Raw genomic sequence first — 21,891 nt, forward strand, 5'->3', positions numbered from 1 at the left:
ATGCAATTTAATTGCATTAGTATGATCAGCCTCAAAAACAAGAAGTCTTGAGTCATTTTGCAGAGTCTCATGACGGTCATCAGGTTCAAATATTCCCTGTTACTGTGGAGTTGTGTCCCTGTTGCCGTGGAGTTGTTGGTTAGGTATAAGTTTTCAAGTATTGCATTTTTATTGTGTATTTCGTGTTATTGTGACCTTTTGATTCAGTAGTCATTGAAATATTTCATCAGTGTATTTAGAGGTCTTGACAATTATTAATAGTTCATATAAACCATGATATTTTTGTTGGACATCGTAGTCCACCTATCGAATCAGCAGAGGCATTGGTTTTTATTCGGCTAGCCTACATGTGTGAGTATTCTTCAGACTGTGTTCACTGATGATTAAAATCAGTTGTGTTGGTTCAGTTGTCTTCAAAAACAATCAAAGCATGAAGCCATGTTTTAAGTGAGTGTTTGAAAGTCATAACTCAGTCGCAGTTTATAACGATGTGAATATTATTCAGACTGAGTTCATCGATGATTGTATGAAATCATATGCGTTTAGAAAGTTATGCAGTATCATTGGTTCCATTTTCTTCAAAATGAATTAGCAATCATGAAGCCATGTTGAGGTTTTTTCGGTGACATGATCAGTGCGTGTTGTGTTAACGGAAGTCACAGTCATGAAGTTTCAATATATGATTGCAAAATTCAATTAAATAAGTATGTGTCGATTGACCGATTTTGATAAAAATCTTTTTAGCCCACTTGGCCCTAGAGGGCTATTGCATTCACTTTTTAGCCCACTTGGGACTTTAATCCAAGCGGGTTATTGCGTTCACTTTTCATCCGTTCGTTGGTCCGTCCGAAGTTTTAAAAATGCTTCAGTGTAATCTCTTGATATTTGGGATACACATGTTTCTACCCTAGACACATCTTCAGCCAAAAAAATGGCTTTCTCTGAATCAAGATGGCCGACTGGCAGCCATTTTTGTTTCGCAAAAATCAGCTCTTTTTACGCATTTTTGGCTCGCGTTAGCCTATGTCAACGGTCTGGCCGATCGATAATCATTCATATGCTTAATACACTACGCTCGAAGCTATTTTTAGCACACTCAAACGCAATTTCAGTAGCCTGTCATTTCATCACTAATGGGTGAATTGAACGGATTAAGCAAAAATATATTTCGTAATTGGTTTCTCTTTATGGTGCACAAAGTTGAAAGCCGTGGTTTTCATATTTTTTGAGAAATTAACCAAAAAATATAAAAAATTCGATTTATTTGAGCACGTTTTTTTTTATGCAGCATCTTTGAATGTCCAAAATAACACATGTGAAAATTCAATGCGATTTGCGTTGGAAGAACTTTATATCGCCAAGATTCGACGCTTAGTTCGGTAGGTATGGGATTTCAAAGACGAAACCCCTCAAAATCTTGGTTCTATAAAATTTTTGGTGACTCGGTTTTGACTTCCATCATGACGTCATAACATTGAACGAGGTGGATCAGCTTGTGCGCGTTATTTCACAAACAAAATGGCGGCACGAAAATGTGGTTTCGAAATGCGGAAATTTACTTCCGTGTTCGCCACACGGCTGATTTACTGATAGCATCGAATTTTTAGAGATGAGTCTGGTATTAACGACTGGAATACTTGTTTTATCATCATTAATTTAAGTCATTTTATTAACGTTCGCATTAGCAATCCATTTTGGAGCCTGATTATTAGTATTAGTTTGTTAACTGCTGCACAGTAGAGCGTTTGCGTTGAAAACAGTCGTGTACAGTGGCGTAGGCAATATCGCCTTATACTCTCATGTTCACTGCGTGTATGTATCAGTTATAGAGTACGCGCGCCACGGTATAGGTCGCGCGTAACAACGATTTGTCTGAGTGAAGATGTAAGCTACTTAAAGCAAACCTATCGTGAATTTATTATCTCAGTTGATAAACTTTGTTTCGTCAGTAACCGGCACTGACTGGCCTCAAATTTGAAGAACTTCTGTCCAGATTGGTCCGTGTGATAAAAATGAAAAAACCTCCGATGAAACCCAGGCTCTCACCAAGTTTGTACCGTATCTTATCTGGTCACTCATAGTTTTAGTTGTTTTACATCATTCAAGGGATGTATTACAATTGTGAACATTTGTTCAGACAAAAGGCCCATAATCAATTTTTCGAAGATTTCATTCTCGGTAAAAGTCAGTTGGGCTATATTTAAAAGTTCACACTGACCAAAATTGAGTCCTTTTTTATATATTTTTTTCTTGTTTAATTTAATGCATATCGGTAGCCTAAGTGACAGATTTTTTTACTTCACACCAGTTTGGCGAGCCACTGGACCATTGGTCCTTTATTTAAGTTTTCGAGGAAAATTTTGAAGACGCTTTGATCAGTTTCCTTGATCTTCCGTATGTATTTGAATATCCCAAGGCCCATTAAGCATAAGGAACATTTGGTCGTTCGGACTCAAGATGGCCGTCCTATGACCTATTTTGTGCCCATAAATGTATTTGTGCCAATATTTGTGACAATTATTTTGGCCTGAATTCTGAGTCCTGTAGCTACCTTTTTCATTGCAATTTGTAATGTGTATTCTTTGGAAAGGGATCTTTCATACCAGACAGGTATTTTTGATCAGCCAATTATCGCGCAAATGGCGTCCATGTTGGTGTCATCAGTACTCATTCATAGGTGGAAAAAAGTTTTTCCACATTATATTGATATTTTTTTACCACAATCAATTGGAAACTTGTAGCTCATAACTTGTTCTATGATTGTGGTTAGTTTCATGGTCATTGGTTTTTGTGTATGGCCACTTGGGGGCGTTGAATAATACAATTACTTAGTTTTTCTATATTATATTTGTACCTATGCATATTTTGTTTCCTCAATCCAAAATCCAATATAGATCATCAATCATTTTTGACTAAAGTGCCAATAATCTGGCAGAACCATCCAAATACAATTAAGTCCTCCCCTTCTATTAATTCACCAATAATTCACTTCAAAAAACTAACCCTGGCGAAATATTAACAATTCAAAACTAATTCCTCATGATATCACTAAATTGTTATTCCTGATGGTCAGCTTGATAAGAAGATGCTTCATATAAACATGTCATGTCTCATTTCATCCATCTCATGTAGTATCCTAGTAATCTTTTCTTTCTTTTTTGGGTACAGTCACCACTTGGCATGGTCCAAAGTTGTTACAGCCTGTGGGCTCTGTGACTGTACCCTCACTTATCGATGTAAACTCCGCTTTTGTATTGATTATTTCATTATCTTTAAGTGAAAAATCAATTGTTATTATTATTATTATCAATCAATTGCGAAGTTGTAGCTCATGACATGGTCTATGATTGTGGTGAGTTTCAAGGTCATTAGTTATTCTATAATGGTCACTTATTCTATAATGGTCACTAGGGGTTGTTGAATAGTAGAATAATTTAGTATTTCCTTATTATATTGATACCTAGGCATATTTCGTTACAGTACCATGGTCAATTGCAAATTTGTAGCTCATGACATGTTCTATGATTGTGGTGAGTTTCAAGGTCATTGGGTTTGCATATGGACGCAAGGGCCTTGAATAGTAGAGTAATTTAGTATTTCCATATTACATTGGTACCTAGGTACCTACATATTTTGTTATCACAATCAATTACAAAATCATAGCTGCTGACATGTTCTATGATTGTGGTGAGTTTTGAGGTCATTGATTTTTGTATATGATCACCAGGGGCGTTGAATATTGAAATTGTTAGATTGTTGAGCATTTGAAACCACTTCCCAACTGGGCATGGTGTCCCTGGACCCCTATTGTCTTCAAGAGAGATTTTGTAGATACCTTGATCAAATGTCTTGATGTTTCATATGTTTCCTCCTAGAGCCCATCATCATTAGAAAATATTACGTCGATCAAGTATTGGATGTTGGTCCTGTCACCTTTTTGGCACAAGTAGGGTCATTTTAAGTGTCAATTCGGAGGCCTGTGAGCTTGTTAGTGGTTTGTCATATTTCATTGAAATTTGTGATGGGGATACTTTGAGACGGATCTTCAAATGGGTTTTTGATCATCGGCAGCCATCTTAGTCCAGTCAGTCTTTGTTCGTAGATGGAAAATATGTTTTACAGGTTTTTCACAGGTTTTATCTTATAGTCCTGATATTTGATAACACTGTTATAGGACACATCTTACATTGATTTGGGATTAGGCCTATCCAGAATTTGTTCTCACCACCATGAGGAATTGGATACTCAATTACACACTTGCAGAGCTGCCAACCGTCCTGCATTTTGCAGGACAGTCACAGAATTTCATTGTAAATATCAAATCCAAGTCAATTTTAACTCATCGAACAAGGTAAAACCGCAAATCCAATTCAATTATGTTTTATTGAGCAAATTTCAGATAATTCAATTCTATTCCGCATTCAAATCAATAAGACCAAGGGAAAAAGATTTATCTGAGGTATTTGTTCCTGCCAGCTCCAGTCACTGTCTGTGCTACTTATGGAAATACGTTTGAAATGTGTAAATCATTAGCTTGGGATTGACTAGTCTATGAGCTTGGAGTGTATTTGGACAAATTTAACCCACAGAATGCATCATTTGCCATTTTATGAAAAGCCGACAGGCTGGCCATAGTGCCCCTTGGGGCTCTTGTTTATTAATTTCAATGTTTTCAATGCAAAGTTGGCTCTTTTTTTTAGCAGTACGGGACTAAGTAATCGATATACGTCGCGAGTGTATATAATTAAAGGCAAGAGTTCACTGTGGCGCTAGCAGTCAGTACTCCAGGCATGATATAATATGGCAAGTGAACATTTTGGGGTAGCAGATGGTACTCAGGAATGATTTAATATGGCAGGTGAAAACTGTGGAGCTAGCAGTCAGTACTAAACTTTCCCATACATTGAGTTAGATTTCCTGTCCGTGAATTTTGAGAAACGTTCATTCATGATGTAGCTCACCTCACCTGGGCACAAGATAAGTGTTTGTGGTTGATTTTAAGTTTAAAAGCTGAGATGCTGAAATTTTTGGAAAATTGATGGCTGTCCCGAATGGGCATCTCTGTCCCTCAAAACAATTTTCAGGGGTTGGCAGCTCTGCACTTGTCTATTTAGATTTGTGCTTATGCATATTTTATGTTCCTCAATCATTAAATTAAATGACATTAAATGGTATCAAATTATGGCTCCCCGGTGGGAAGACATTTCACTCTGCGTCTGCCGTTTCCTGACACCTCGTTAGCACAATACAGGCTGCAATTCTTGATAGATTTTTCTTTAGTGGGTGGACATGTGAGATATGTGCCCCTATCGAAAAGAGAGGTAGTTGGTTATCAAATAGGGCCATCAGGGTAGCCATCTTGAATTTCTTGTTAGCACAGTACAGCCTACAATTCTTGATAGGTTTTGATGAATCTTTGTCTTGATTGGGGTTGGTGAGATGTCTACCCCTATTGAAAATAGAGAAGGGCAGCCATCTTTAATTCCAGCCTCTCGTTCCACATTGATTTTCATGCAATTCAGTTGATGGGTTTAAAACTTTTTACCCCGGGGAGACATACATGGCTTTGCCACATTCTAGTTGTCAGATTGTGAACCATTTCGCCTAGTAGGCATTGTGTTCCTAGAACCGATGCTTTGTAATTTGCCAAATGATGTAAAATTCTCTAGACTTTTACAAACTCCCTTTTATCGACAAGTATTTTGTAACTTAGAAAGATCATTTCAGAACATTCAAAAAATGTTCTTCCTTGTGTTCATTGTTTGTTATTAGGCTATGTAATGTGGCATCCAATTGGCTGCACACATTTTTCAATGATTCGTAAACTAGCGCAGACAGCATAACATTTTCATTGATGAATATTTCCAACAATTCATTTTTGTTTTCATTGCCCCGAGGTTGATGACAATTTTACTCACACTAGTGCCACTGGGTTTAAACATAATTTCAAAATAGCGCTATGCAATTCTACACACATTGACTCGACAGCAGTCGCTTTTTTGATCGTCATGTGATTACTATTTCATGACTGATTGGTTGCTGTATGGAAAAATGTTCAAGACCCTCAAACCTTTCTGATTTATCTGGAATCTTAATGAACTGTCATCTGTATTCTGTTTGCCATTGATATCAATAGTTGAACGTCCATTTTTTAACCCAAACTATAAAAGCATTTGTGTATAGTATCCCTGCTATGAATTTAGTTAGTATATCAATTACGTCGTATGTTATAAATGACTTTTTCAGCACCCAAGTTTACACAATGTACCAGTCAGTCAATAAAATATGGGAACCCGGGGATTAGTGCTTTAGCAATGGTGTTCAATACGCTCAAGTACGATTTTCACACTGCTACCGTGGGGTAATACATTTGCAGTCCATAGTTTTTTGCTTCGGATCTCGGAAATCAGGTGCTGTGGATCATAAAGAGTATCTAGCGCTATGGATGTGGTAACAATGCGCGAAAATTATATTCCGTTAAATGTCGATAGCTTACATTTGTGAAAACATGGATTAGAAATTCTGTACTAGAGAGTCCCATGATGTCATCATATTCAAATCCCTGCTGCAGGAGGACAGGTCTACTATAATAATGTGATTAAATGCATTTAGGTTTTAGAAAAACATCACCCACTGAGCTCATGGGGGTTCCGTTGATAGGAAATTCCCAGGTAAATGGCATTTCTTGTATTCAAAACCAAATTATCACAACAATTTTTGAGGGACTGTTTTTTCGAGTAAATTATGTAAATAGATTCGTGATGTTAATTATTACTCCATGTAATTGATGAAGATTTGAAAATATATTTCATCCAGAGATAACCTGTTGCTTTTGCTTAATACTTTTTTTGGTGTTGGGAAATTTCAACAAACACATGCAGTAAGATGAAAACGGAAAAAAGCCTAGGACGATTCCTCCTCCACATCCTTCCTCAGTAAGGATTCAAACCTGATGACCTCACGAGACAAGGTCACATGTAGACACATGCCCCTTTAGCAGGGCATCATGGGAATCACTGTACAAACCCCTGTCGTAGTAGACACATCCTCCCTCAGCAGAGATTCAAAACTGAAAACATCATGAGACTATGTCACAGTACAAATCCCTGTCCTAGTTGACACATCCTCCGTCAGTAGGGATTAAAACCTGGTGGCATTGTGAGATTGTTGCAGTACAGATCCCTTCCCTAGTAGACACATCCTCTGTCCCTCAGTAGGGATTCAAAGTTGATGACATCATGAGACTACTACAGTACGAACCCCTACCCTGTGGACACATCAGAGATGAGAATTCCCCGCGGATCCGCGGTTTCCCGCGGATTTCAGTATTGAAAAATATCAATTTTCCAAATAGTCCAAAAATGATGTAAAAGTATGGGGGGGGGGGTGATGATCTCACTCAATTGGTCCGGCGCGATCGGTAATCAGGTGAACCGTAAAAGCGTTCAGTGCCTGTTTTACTTATCGTCACGTAAAAGTATCGCATTTCAATGCATATTCATTGCAACACAGTGATTTTGTATGTACATTTGTACTACGATGAGTTTGTATGTATTTTATCGATCGGTTGCAGACACGCACGCACAGCAACAGTAGTAACGTATATAGGTCTAATTACTGTTGCTGCGTGTGTGTGGCGAACGCTTTCGGATATTATACACTACTTGGTGATGATTTTTAGTGAGCATTCATCGGCGCATTTTTACTGCAATAATTCAGGGCTCGACCCGTAATGCATGAGATGCTGAATGTCATCAAATGAGGATGTACCACATTGGAACTAGCCATTACCTTCCAAAATATAATAGTCGTTCATGGGTTCGAGATCGCTCTAAGTGCTCGGAAAACGTATTTAATTTCTAAAATTTTCTTGGGGGAGGGCCCCCAAACCCCCCCGAAATAGCTTCGCGCCTTCGGCGCTCGCTAGTGGTTCGCGTATGTCGCTCAAGAAAAATAACCCGCGGATTTTACAGGTCGGCGTTCTCATCCCTGACACATCCTCCCTTAAAGGGGAACTGCAGTGAAAAATTATTTGTATCTATATGTGTTAGAACCCTTATAAATACATTTTCAAAACAGCAGAAAAACATTTTATCTAATACTTAATCCAAAATAGAGGGTTTGTAGAGTGCCTGGCTGCCGCCATTTTCTCGCGTAGCAGACGCTTTTCTCTGGGCTGTGATGTAGCTCGCCCCCTGTGATACGTGTTACTGCTGCTATTCATAGTGTTTTCATCAATTGAAGTCCAATAACAGTTCTAAACTGCTGCATAATGCCACATCAGCAATTATTTGGTTATGTTTCACACAGTGAGTGGATCAATAAATATAAAGACCCCACTGGCAGCTCAGCAGGAGTATTTTCAACTGAGATCTTCAATGAGTGTATCTATTTGTGTACACACTGGAATGTGTGATGGGCCAGGATACATCATCAATGTTTACATGCCTCCCCTTGGAATTTAAATATGGCGGCTCTCATCTGCTGCAAATTCTGCTGATAACAGTATTAAAATCGTTGTATACAAGTTAATTAGGAAGAATTAGAAATATCAACTAGCATTATGCTAAACTAACAACAAGAGTAGAAATGAATGGCCAATTATAATATTTTGACTGCAGTTCCCCTTTAATAGCAAGGATTTGAACCTGATGACATCAGCTTTTCGCTCATCTGAAGCATAACCCAATCCAAAATTGCCTTTATTTTTGTGTAAGTTCAGTCTACTGAAATGCAAATATATAGTGAAACTTGGAAAAAGTTGGGACCGACTATTGCCCAACATAAAAAATTCTGACCAAGGCGTTTGTAGGGACATTTTCAATGAAAAAGTTTGACTATGAAAATATAAATCCAAATGGAAATCCTTATGTACTTAATAAAAAAGATGCCTAAGTTTAGAAAATTTAACAAAATAGACAATTACATGACACTTGATCCTTTTGAAATTTTTCATTTGGACTTAAGGGAATAATAAAATGTTTGTCTGACTTGATATTTGTCGACAAGTATGCATTATCCAATTTACAAAATCTGGCTTAAGATTGATTTTAATTTGAAAATTATCTGGCTAATTCTAGACTTAGAAATTCCATCTGTCTTGTCCAATTTTTTTTATAAATGGTGATCCAACCTAAACGAAAGGTTTGGGGTTGGGGTTATTGGCCCACAAAAACTAGGGAGTGCTGAGGGAACATCCCTAAATTTGAAATAACTAAGATTGAAAATGAATGAATGTTTTTCAGAACATTTTGAACAGTCTTCGATGGAACATTCTCAACTCGGAGATGTGGAAAAATTAAAACCTCGGGTGAGTTAATCAAGAAATTGTTAAGGAATCAAAACTTGGTAGCTTCACATTTCTTAGAAATTATCTTTTAACCGCTCAAAGGTTTTCAATTGTTTCTGGAGTCTTATTTTCCCAGGGTTTCAATTAAATGCACGAAATTCATGAATTCTGCTGGAGCTGCCGTTTTTGTTTTGATTGAAGACTAAAGGGACATCTTTCGAATGTCTGGCAAACAAAATAGCGAGGGCATAGGCCTGTTGATTAAATTTGAAATGCTTGGGTGGTGGGCAATTACATGAACCATTCACTATTTCATGTTGCAGAGCACAGACAAAGCCGTCGTCGCACAAGTATTTTTAGCATTTGTTGATGTCTATGACGTTGTGATCGCGCAGGAATGCCTTACTAAAATTAAATCCATTTTATGATGACACGAAACATCAAACGGTAAAAGAACCGACCAGCCATGATATGATATCACCAATGAAGATAGATTATTTTATTCAATTTTACCAGAATAAATAACGAGATGAGTAGTACTGTATAGGTTAACTATTCATTTGACGCGCAAGTACTCTGAGAAGCTTATTAAGCCTCACAAAGGAATACCCTAGTTTCTGAATAAAGTCAAATGCCGCTTGTGTAAAAAAAAACCCCAATAAAAATTGAAAAAAAATCAAATGCGCTCGCCGCATCGGATAAGCATCAGTCGTCTTTAAAAAAAAAAAAGTAAAACCTGCTCGCTCGCATAGCTGTATAGTGTACGACAGTGGTTTTTTATACCCCCAGAAAGAAAGTGTAGGGGGTATACAGGAGTCGGGTCGTCCGTCCGCGGACACAATCTTGTCCGGAGATCTTCTAAACTACTGGATCTCTCTTCTTGTAACTTTACACGTATGTCTGTCTGGTAGTTGTGCATGTACGTTTTTTTTTGTAATTGGATCCAAGATGGCCGACTTGTGGCCATATTGGTTTTTTGGATGCTTAATCCATGAAAAAGATGATGTCAGATAAACTTCTTAATTGAAGCAGATTTGATAATGAAAATGTATTCACTTCGAATACATTCCCTGGGAAAATACACTATAGCCTTGTTATATTGCTTTTGGTTAGGCAAATAATGCCCGAATCAACTTTTGCTAGCGGCGCCGTAACAAACCGCCATCTAGCATCATCTTTTTGCTTGGCGCTTGTTCTCCAGAGAATGTCATTCGCCAGTGCTCGTAAATCGTTTTAAATTTTCTACGAGATGTAGGCGCCAGCGTTCTAATAAAAAACAACGTCGTTCATCGTCCCACCCCAGCTCTGGGTTAAGGTCTCGTCCTAGGTCACGATCTAGTTTATGAAACCTGTATTTTCTAAGGTAGGTATTCCCCATAAGTACCAATTTTTTAACACAATTGGGATGTTGCAGATATGTAGTTGGTGCTATTCCATGTGGCCACTAGGGGGTGCTCAATAGATGAAAAAGTGACAGCTGCAGATCACCTTGTAAACGAAACATATTTCATTATGTCTCCCTGGTAGGGATTGTGGTACATGAGATTTCCACCATCAAATATGGCCGCCATGGCAGCCATCTTGATTTTTTAAATTAGTACAATACAGCCTGTAATTCGTAATGGATTCCATGAAATTTAGTGACTGAGTTTGGGCGGGAAAGATGTGCACCCCTATCAAAAATTGAGGTCATCAAATATGGCCATTTTGAATTTATTGTTTAGCACAATACAGCCTGGAATATCTGATGGATATCCATGAAACTTGATGTGAAAGTTAAGACAGGTTTATCTGTGTTCGACTCTAATTCTTACAAAGTGGGGGAGAGTGTATTGCGGGGGATATTTAAGGCCGCAATGCGTAATTCTAGTTAATTCTTAGGGAATTAGTGATGAGAAACCAAATACTGAAAAATAGCAATTTCAATGACACTTATGAATCTATAATACTGAAAGAAGATTTTTGTTCAACAAAAAGCAATGTTCATGTTGGACCTGGGTTTAGGAGGTTATTTTGGGGATGTCAACAGATATACCTGTTTTTGCGATCTGAACACAAAACTTAAGCCTTTAGGTTGTGTATATGTACATACATTCAAGACGATAATGGAACGTGTATTTTTGCATCGCAGAATGTTTCTGTAACAGTAGAACCAATCAGGATCGACACATCTTTGATGGCGATGAAAGATTTCACTAGTCAACAGTGTGAAGAAAATATACCTTCATCTGATGAAAAACTGGAAAATTTAGGTAATAAATGAGAAAACTAACTGGAAAATTGTTCACATCTTGAAAAATAACATGTATATTTCTTAGTATGGTCGACAATAAATGATACCATATAAATCATATAATATTAAGGGTCAATAAAGTTATTTTGTATTTGAATAGCAACAATTGAACTGAATTAACCGGTTACCAGTCTAGCCTCGATATTTTGATGACGTAGTGCACATCCTGTCAAAAATAACTATCAAAATTTATCAAAAATAAAATTAGAGTTTCGAAATATTTTTGATTACAAAATAAACGTCAAAATTCACAATTATAATTCAGAGCTTCCAACTGTCCTTGATTGGCGTGGACTGTCCCTGAAAATGCCTCGCTGTCTCTAATGGTGGTTTTTTGATGCTATAGAAAATCTATTGCTATCTTTGAAACAATTTTTAACTGGCCCTCTTACGATGTTTCTAATCCTTAATTTTTACTTAGGTAACGCATGCTTGGTATCGATGAATATAAACATTATTTTAACGGTTTTTACAGCATCAAAAAACAACATATGTGACATACGGATATGATAGGATGTGATTTTTATTTGATCTGTGCCTGTTAAACTACTGGGTCCAGTTCCACAGTTCTGAGTTAAGATTTGACCCTCGGTTAAAACATTGAAAATGAACTAACTTTAACTCAAAGTTAACTCTAACTAACAACTGTGGAACTGGGTCCTGTTTGCTATAATTGATGATCCTGTTCTTATGTTTCGAAGCAGCTGGAGAAAAATCTGAAATTAAACCTTCATCAATAACTGATCTACCATCTTGGACCAACTCTGCCATTGAGTAAGTTTTAACATTGGTCTCCATTTATTCCTTACATCATAACACCCTTAAACTAACTAACAATGCTTAGTCTGGGTTAAGTATGGGAAAAAACAAGAAATCAGAAAATGATTTTGTTTTTGTTTAAATTATTTGGAACTTATGAGGTAGGCAAGGTAGTACTATTACATCATTTGAAGGTACATGTACTTCAAATTTAAGGTAAAATGCTTCCAATTACTAACAGCATGGCATGCCAATAAAGACCTACTTAAGACGTACTTATTTTTCAATCAGCATTTTCCAGGACAGTTTTGATATTTTTTCACAGATTGTTGCAAAGGGTTTCGCGATTCCGAGGTTTAAATCGTGAGAGAGGTGATATTAATGCTGCCGCCTGGTTCTTACAGCCTGGTATGTTTTACGTTGATTTTTACCCCTTCTAAGCCTTCTTGAATTGCTTGATAGCATGATCGTGCTAATAAGTAATTCAAAATGCATACTGTTTGCATATACCGAGGAGACAAGATTTGGCCAATTTAGAACAGATTAAGTAGCGATAGTGTGAATGCGGTTCTTGTTGTTTATTGGTCGTACTGATGCCTTAATGCAAGTGTTACATTTATTTTATTATGAAATAAAATCAGTAATAGTTTCGAAAAATATATGGTGGGCAGATCGTCTGAATATCATGAAAAATTGTGATATGAATATTTCAGTGGATGTAAGAGAGGTACCTGACTATTACACTATCATTAACAACCCGATGGATTTTGGAACGATCAAGAAGAAATTGGAGGTAAGATGAAAGTACTCTTATCTGCGTTTGAGCCAGAAATGTCCAACATGTCCATAAGTCCATCTACGGTATGGCATGTAGAAGGAAGTTGAATAAAACATATACGGTAATCTATACCACAAAGTAACGTAGTCCACAGTCTGGTAATGATATCCTAATCGGGTGGTCATCATGACATGTGGAAATCCAATGTATTGAATTAAAGCACATTATCTATGTTTAAACTTATTTTTATGCCCCCTGTCTCAACAAAGTTGAGAGGGGCATATAGATTTTCCCGCGTCTGAATACGCCACCGCCGTCACATATGACGTTAACAGCCCAGAGGCCACAATTGTTGACCGATTCATTTCAAACTTGGTACACAAGATGGATATCACTTGGGTCAGAACCCTGTTTAAACTTGGGTCGATTCGATTCAAATCATGGCCACCAGGGGGCCGACATGAAAAACGACGTTAATAGCCTAGAGGCCGCAATTGTTGACTGATTCAAATTATAGCCATCAGGGGAAAACAGCCTAGAGGCTGCAACTGTTGATCAATTTTTAGCCCACTTGGGACTCTAGTCCCAGCGGGCTATTGCATTCACTCTTTGTCCATCGTCTGTCCGTCCGTTGTAGCGTCCGTCCGTCCATCCGTCTGTAGACGGAATCCAGTTATTTTGGGAAGTTTTGAAGACGCTTCAATGTAATGTCTTGATATTTGGGTTACACATCTATCTACCCTAGACACATCTTCAGCCCAAAAACTGGCCCTGTCAGAATCAAGATGGCCAACTGGCAGCCATTGTTGTTTGCCAAAATCAACACTTTTTACACATTTTTGAACTTTTTGAAGGAAATTTTGAAGACCCTTTGATCAATTACCTTGATCTTTCGGATGTATGAGAATCCTCCCAGGGCCCATCAGCATAACAAAAATTGGGTCGATCGGACTCAAGATGACCGTCCTATGACCTTTTTTATGCCCAAAAATGTCAATTTTGGCCCGAATTCACAGTCCTGTAGCTCCCTACTGGTTTGCCATTTCTCATTGCAATTTTTGATGGGTATTCTTTGAAAAGGGATGTTTTATACCTGAGACAGGTATTTTTGATCAGCCAATTATGAGGCAATTGGCGGCCATCTTGGTGTCATCAGTACTCATTCGTAGGTGGGAAAAAGTTTTTCCACATTATATTGATACCTAAGCGTATTTTGTTACCACAATCAATTAGAAACTTGTAGCTCATAACGTGTTCTATGATTGTGGTGAGTTTCAAGGTCATTGGTTTTTGTATATAGCCACTAGGGGGCGTTGAATAATACAATATCTTAGTATTTCTATAATATATTCGTATCAATGCATATTTTGTAACCACAATCAATCGCAAAGTTGTAGCTCATGACGTCATCTATGATTGTGGCAAGTTTTAAGGCCATTAGTTATTCCATATGGTCACCAGGGGGCGTTGAATAGTAGAATAACTTAGTATTTCCTTATTACATTGGTACCTAGGCATATTTTGTTACCATGATCAATTACAAAGATATAGTTTGTGACAGGTTTATGATTGTGATGAGTTCCAAGGTCATTTGGTTTTGAATATTGTCACCAGGGGGCGTTGAATAGTAGAATAACTTAAAGTATTTCCATATTAAATTGGTAACGAAGCATATTTTGTTATCACAATCAATTACAAAATCGTAGCTGCTGACATGTTCTATGATTGTGGCGAGTTTCAAGGTCATTGGTTTTTGTTTATGGTCACCAGGGGGCGTTGAATATTGAAATTGTTAGATTGTTGAGCATTTGGAACCACTTCCCAAGTGGGCATGGTGTCCCTGGACCCATAGTTTACAGTTTGTACACATGTTCTCTAATATCATTCTTATAGAAATAATTGTGGGCTCGATATTTCTGACACATTTACCACAAACCCTGTTTGTTTCAGGCTGGGGGCTTTCGAGGCTTTGCCTCATTTTAAGCAGGGAAACAAATACAGTATCTGGATGTAAATACAATGCATTTTGCTAAGTACATTACTTCACGGGATGTTTAATATAAATTAGGGAAAAGAATACATTATGTTTTGACAAATTACCAAATTACATTACTTCACAATATATTGAGTGAATCTCAAGGAAACAAATACATTTATCTGAATTCAATACAATGCCTTATTGCCAAATACATTACTTCAGAGTATATTTAGAGTATTGTAGTGATTCAAATACATTTTCTTAGCGTAAATACAAATTGGCATTAATTCAGAGTATATACAGCGTATATTAGGGAAACAAATTCATTACCTTAGTGTAGATACAATGAATATTTATAGTGTATTCTGGAGAAGGAAAATACATTATTTAGGTGTATAAACAATATAGTTTTGCTAATGACCAGACAAGAAAATACATTAAGTTATGTGTTTAAACGATGCATCGTATGAAAGAAATATATTTTTGGCAAACAAATACAATTCAATACAATTTATTTAGATTCCCCATTAGGTTATAAAATATGACATGATGGAATATAATACATTGTATAAAGGGCGATGAGTGAGAGCAAATGTCATTTGAATAGACCCTACCACAAATATGGGTTAATGCTTTCAACCAACGTCGATGCTTAGATGGGTACTTAGATTTTTAGATATATTTACAATACATTTAGTATCATTCATTGAATTGATTAATATATTTGGACATTGCCAATAGTGCTTTGGAATGAATTTTTTCTTAGATTCAGTATACAGCTGGCATTCAATTGATAAATTATATTTATATAGGCTATACAAGGCAAAAAATACCATGTATTTCAGTCAGTGTCCCAATCCCAAAGTTGCAATGTGAAATTCTCATAGCGCATTCCTGGATCGAGGCTTAACTCATATTTCCTATCGTAGGTCCCTTGGAGCTTCTGAATTCATATGTACACCATTGACATAAAGTTTGTTTTCCGATTTACGTATCAACATCCATTCTGAAAGAGTTGGCTCAATCACATAGAATGAAATGAACATAGAATTCTTCTAGAATGGTGTCAACCTCAACCCAAAAGACCTTGGATTAGATTGATTTGATAAAACAAAGAACGAAAGCTCGTAGCCTTTAATCGTCGATGAATCAGATGGCTCGGCACCAAATTTCAGTAGTACAGGCTGTTGGCTCATTATTGTTTGGGTCCCATTGATACCCACGACGGTTTGATATTCCTTTTATTTTGATATAATTGACGTTTTCTGTTATCATGTTCGCTCCCTCGCCGTACATAATTCTCTGTTCAGTGTTGACATTCTTGAAATCAAATAGTATCGATATCGTCGCAACTTTCTCTAATCAGCGTTGAATTATGAAAAAAAAATTTGATTCAATTCTAGTTTTAAATGTTTTCCATTCCTACTCGGGAAGTTGACCCGTTGTCGTTCTCTTAGAAAGTTTCTTTCTAGTACCCATATATCATCTTTATTTTTACCTTCATGACGTAGTCATGGAGTCATGAAGGTTATAAGATGGTAGTGAGGCGATGAAGTCATTTTCGTGTTACCACTTATAACTTGTTGGTGGGAGTTCAGATGAAGATTTGTCAAATGAATAAATACTTTAATCTTATTAATGCAAAGTGTGAAATTTCGCTATTTTTAGATATTTCCCTAAATTATTAGAAAATGCCGATAGTAAGAGCGTGGGAAAGTTTTTATCTTTGAATGGGCGAATCACGGCGGCAGAGTGCACCTGTGATAAGGCAGAAATAGTTCCATATGAAGGCAAAGCTTTTAAATGATTAGACAGTCGAAGGTGGTTTATCAACTTATTTCAACTATAGTGCTGCTATTTTCCCAATCAAATTGCTAGATTTCGATCGTTTCTCATCATAAGTCAACACTTGTAAATCAAGTGTGATTTTGTTGTGCGTAGAGATACATTATGACCAGCGTAATGAATGGCGGCACCATGTTTAAGCTGCGCGTCGATCGTTGAATAGTGGAATTATAGGGTGGGATTATCTTGATTGTATCCATATGAAGTTTATTAAAGGTTAGTGTCAACAAATGGTCGATTACAGTCCCTCTAATTCGTGTGGAGAGACGCTCTTAACGGGGAAAACCGTTGTCTGTGTCGTGTTATCGTTGGCCGACGTGACTGACCTTGCTTGAGCGTTCGCTGCCGGCGCACTATTATATAACTGTTATTATATAACTGATTGTTAATGACATACAACAAATAAACCTTTAAAGAAATGTACCTAGTGTCTGACATTCTACTGAAAAATTCCGGATTGATTCACCGCTGAGTTTTTTCATAGTGAGCATTCTAGTATATGAATGAATTAAGATGATCGACAGATGCGGTGCGGTCGTATCAGCTGTTGTAGACGTTCGATGTAAACAATAATTCTAACCACGTGCGCGATGAAAACAGGGACGTCAAACTAAGAAGCACTGAATTTTTGAATCACACGTGATTTGAATAGGCATCTGTGCTGGTTTTTCAAAATGCTGTGGCTACTCGTACGGACCCGTACGGATTACTTTGGAGGCAATTCGTACGGAACTAGGATCTGTACGCTAATAAATGTTGCTGATTGGCTGATTAACGCCACACATGCGCACAGGGGTGCGCGACTTACAAAATTCAAGGAAAGTGTGGAGAATAGAGTTAGAGAAAAATAGAGCGGATAGAGCGAGACTCGAACCCGGGCCAGTAAATTACTAGCGCAGCATCATACCACTAGACCACCGAGCTCGCTGACAGTCGGCTGAATGTTTTAACTACATATAGCCTCACCTTACCCTAACCCTATCCCTTCCCTTACGAACCAGAGTAATCCGTACGGGTGCGTACGAATAGCCTACGGAATTATTCGTACGGGTCTATACGACTAGCCACTTCATTTTCAAAAAGTCGAATCTTAATTGACTCTATTGCATAGGCCTAAGCCAGGATCTCTGGAATTGAATTGAATTCGACACAGTAATTCGCCTGTATTTAGCGATGAATCTTCTTGAAAATTAGCTTGAAGATTGGGTCTGGCGAGATGTCCACCCCCTATTGTGAAAAAAGGTCATTGGTGATCAAATATGGCTCTATTTGGGTGGCCATCTTGAATTTCTTGTTTGCACAATGCAGCCCGCAATTCTTGATGGATGTCCGCAATATTTGGTTTGAGGATCAGGGTAGGTAAGCTGTCCATGCCTATTGTATATGGAGGTCATCGGCTTTTAAAAATGGCCGCCAGGTCAGCCTTCTTGAATTTCTAGCACGAAATGGCCTGCAATTATTTATGCATTTTCATGATACTAGATATAAGAATTTTGGTAGGTGAGATGTCTACCCCTTATTGAAAATTGAGTTCAAGTATGGCCGCCAGGGTTGCTATCCATCTTGGATTTTTTCAGCACGATGCTTACACCAATTCTTAATGCATTTTTTCATGTAGTGTGATCTTTGGGGCAGCTAAAATAGGCTTGTCTTTTCATGTAAGGATATATTAACAGAAAATGAACATATCGCCACATAGCCTATACCATCTTAACTATTTTAAAACTTGTTACATCGTTACAATGTAAATCTTTCTGTAACTTTGGATACTGGATCATTCTTCTTTTATTACGTCATAAAGGTATAAAGCCCGTGGGCCTCTTGTTTTAAATATCTCTCAAAGATTATTTTTTCAGTCCAAACTTTCCTGTTATAATTGTACGTTTCATGTTTGGATTTTTCTCACAGAACTCATTTATTTCCAGCTCTGAATGAACACAAAGTTAATTTTCTTTTCCTCGGGTATTGTAACTGCCATGCTTCCCCAGCAGGGACTCGAATGCAATGGCATCGCTAGATTCAGCTAGGGCATGCTGCCATAGTTATATGTATGATCAGCATACAGTAACATGCACACAATAAACAACATCATCAGACAGTAAATACTGGTAATAGTTTAATCTTTATCAGGATCAGATTATCGGGGGAAAGCTTGTTCTTAGTCCGAGTTGAGTACTGGGGAGAACGAAAATTCGCCGAAATTCTGTCCCGAGTTAGACAAAAGTCCTGAGTTTAAAGAGAGGTGTGTTATGAACAGAAAATTATAGGAATTTAGAAAATGAATTGCTTTTTGTTCGAGTTGGTCATGTCTGAGTAAGGCGAGGTTTACTGCACATACTGTAAAAGTTAAATCCGAGAAGAACTATTTTGAAACAGAGTGTCAATTACGTATACGCCGGTTTCCAACTTCCGAGTCTGGACAGACTCAAGAGTATCAACTTAAGTTCAATTTCAAGTTTATTTAATTCTTTAAAACATATGCTCCCTAACCTAACCTAAGAGATTTCCATATAAACCGTATTTTTTCAATGTAGAACTAAAAACCGCAAGGTTAACATGTGGGTTTTATTACACGGTCACTGGCCTGCGTGGTTTTATCTTGTACATTTTGAACCTTAAAACTTGATTCTTGAGTCCAACTATGGAACTGGCTTCACTATTTCATTTGGATCTGAAAAAACTATTTGTGCAGGAAAATTTTTAAAAGTCCATAATTCATGCTACAATAAAGAAAAGTATTATCCTTGCATCTTTGCAGACTGGACAGTACAACGACCCGGATGGTTTCCATAGCGATATGATACTGGTGCGAGATAATTGTCATTTGTACAATCCAGAAATTTCGAAAGTTCGGCAGGATTGTGAACAGGTTTTCCAATATTATTTCATCGAGTATAAACGCATGATCGACCAACTGCCGCAGGTAGGTCTTGTAAATGTATATTTTACCCAAAAAATTACAAATATAATAGGCAAATATAACTACAAAGCAGCGATTACGGTTTTTCTGTAAAAGTGGTAGTAGGCTAAGCTAATACAAATGCTTTACAACGGGCCGAAAGGGATGAACCCTCACAAAATCTTAATAAACAATTTCCGGGTTTAAAAACCTGGAATTTCAATAAATTGAGTCATAGATTTATTTGGGTAGATGTGCAGCACCCAAATACAACAATAGGTAGGAAGATTTACTCTATACCTGCGTCAATGGTGCCGACTTGTAAACCAAGTGAAATTTGTTTGAAATGCATCCAAATGATACGGAAGCCCCTAGGTGACATACGAGATCATTTTTTTCACAATTTCGACTTATTACAGTAAAACTCGCTTACCTCTGATCTCGTGGGACTATACAATTTTTTCTGAGGTAGGCGAATTCCGAGGCAGGAGCAGAAATAGAAATGGATATTTTTATGAATAAGACATCATTTCCTCTATGTTTCAATGTATATATGTCTCGTTGCAATCAGCGTGTAAAGTCCGATGTTATAAGACATATTAAAACAAATGACCAATGAAAACGTCCCACTTTTTGTCCTTTCTTGACTTAAATAAGTATTCCTGGGGGAATTTCAGAGGGGTGAGGTAAAGTTTAATCCAGGTAAGTTCCTTATAAACGTACCTGATCTGATATCCTGGCTATACATACTTTCTATTTTCTCCAATAGATGGCGCAATCTTCACGATTATCACTTGGGAACTCATTTTAGATTACCGGTAACGCAGTTCAAAATCAATAAACTGTCAGGATAAATGTATTGCATAGATCATCATTAAAAAACGTCTCAAAGGGTAAAAAACACGGAAGGTTGTTAAAGTTTTCCGAGGTGAGCAAAGAAAATGACGTTTGTCCCACGGTAATCAGTCCAAGGTAAACAAATTTCCGAGGAGGGCATTTCCGAGCAAGACACATATTTTTCCTTGAAAAACGGTTACAAATGAAAAATTATTTTTCATTTTTCCGAGGCAAGCAAAATTCCGAGGTGAGCGAGTTCTACTGTATGTCGAAATTCGACTTGTTAGGTCGAATTACGACTTATTATGGTGAATTTCAACTAATTATCTCCAAATTCGACTTATTAAGTCCAAATTTGACTTATTAAGTTGAATTACGACTAATTATCTCTTACGACATATCATGTCGGAATTCGACTTGATTAGTCTTCTTGATGAGTTTTCTTTTCATGTCGAATTTTGAGTCAATTATGTCGAATTTCGTGTTATTTTCATATAGACTTTTCATCTTAAGTCGAATTTTGACATAACTCGAAATTTGACTTATTTAGTCGAAATTCGATTACCTCGTATGTCACCAAGGGGCTTCCATAAAATGATGATAATTCCTGTTTTTCCAACTGTGATGTATGTAGCTTTCGGTAATTAGTTTGACTGAATAAATTCACTTCCGTTTTGAGTACAATATATGGCATTGTAGTTCATTGATAATCGGTCAGGAAACGTCACATTGGCGACGAGGAAAACTTAATATCGTTCTCCATCCGAGTGTAGAAGGAATGAGTATGGCTTCTGCTTATATCGGTTCGATAAATGAGTATTCTCCGCAAAAGGAAGAATGGAAAAACTACCAATGTAGACTCGAGGCGTGGATGAGGGTAAATAAAATTGCAAATGAAAGCAAAATGGACGTCCTTCTATGAATGATTGGACCTGAAACTTTCGAACTTTTAGTAAATCTAACCATGCCAAAGGCTCCTTCGGATGAAAAATACGATGATCTCACAGCCTTGTTAGAAGCCCACCACAAACCTCCATCCACAACAATGGGTGAATGGTACAAATTTAATATGAGGCGCCAGTCCTCGACAGAGACTTTGTCAGAATACATTGTAGCGCTGAAGAAACTTTGTCGTGTGAGTTTGGAGGATCCCTGGAGGATCAACTCCGAGATCGGTTTTTCGCTGGAATTAGAAGCGAACCAATCCGCAAAA

At 37.3% G+C, this 21,891-nt stretch overlaps 1 protein-coding gene across 4 annotated transcripts in view; it reads left to right on the forward strand.

Annotated features, from left to right (window-relative positions):
- Nucleotides 1-21,891, forward strand: part of LOC141911050 (uncharacterized) — a 73,758-nt gene that overhangs the window by 44,969 nt on the left and 6,898 nt on the right. For 2 of the 4 annotated variants that reach the window (XM_074802007.1, XM_074802010.1), the window contains exons 18-24: nucleotides 9,246-9,310; nucleotides 11,421-11,541; nucleotides 12,284-12,356; nucleotides 12,667-12,749; nucleotides 13,055-13,134; nucleotides 19,701-19,865; nucleotides 20,611-21,019. In XM_074802007.1, the coding sequence (XP_074658108.1) occupies nucleotides 9,246-9,310; nucleotides 11,421-11,541; nucleotides 12,284-12,356; nucleotides 12,667-12,749; nucleotides 13,055-13,134; nucleotides 19,701-19,865; nucleotides 20,611-20,652 (629 nt within the window). In that variant the 3' untranslated portion in view covers nucleotides 20,653-21,019. Of the gene's footprint in view, nucleotides 1-9,245; nucleotides 9,311-11,420; nucleotides 11,542-12,283; nucleotides 12,357-12,666; nucleotides 12,750-13,054; nucleotides 13,135-19,700; nucleotides 19,866-20,610; nucleotides 21,020-21,891 lie in introns of those variants that run through there. The other 2 variants (XM_074802009.1, XM_074802011.1) reach the window with 2 other exon arrangements.

The sequence above is a fragment of the Tubulanus polymorphus genome, chromosome 9 (assembly GCF_964204645.1).
Source record: "Tubulanus polymorphus chromosome 9, tnTubPoly1.2, whole genome shotgun sequence".
Taxonomy (NCBI): domain Eukaryota; kingdom Metazoa; phylum Nemertea; class Palaeonemertea; order Tubulaniformes; family Tubulanidae; genus Tubulanus; species Tubulanus polymorphus.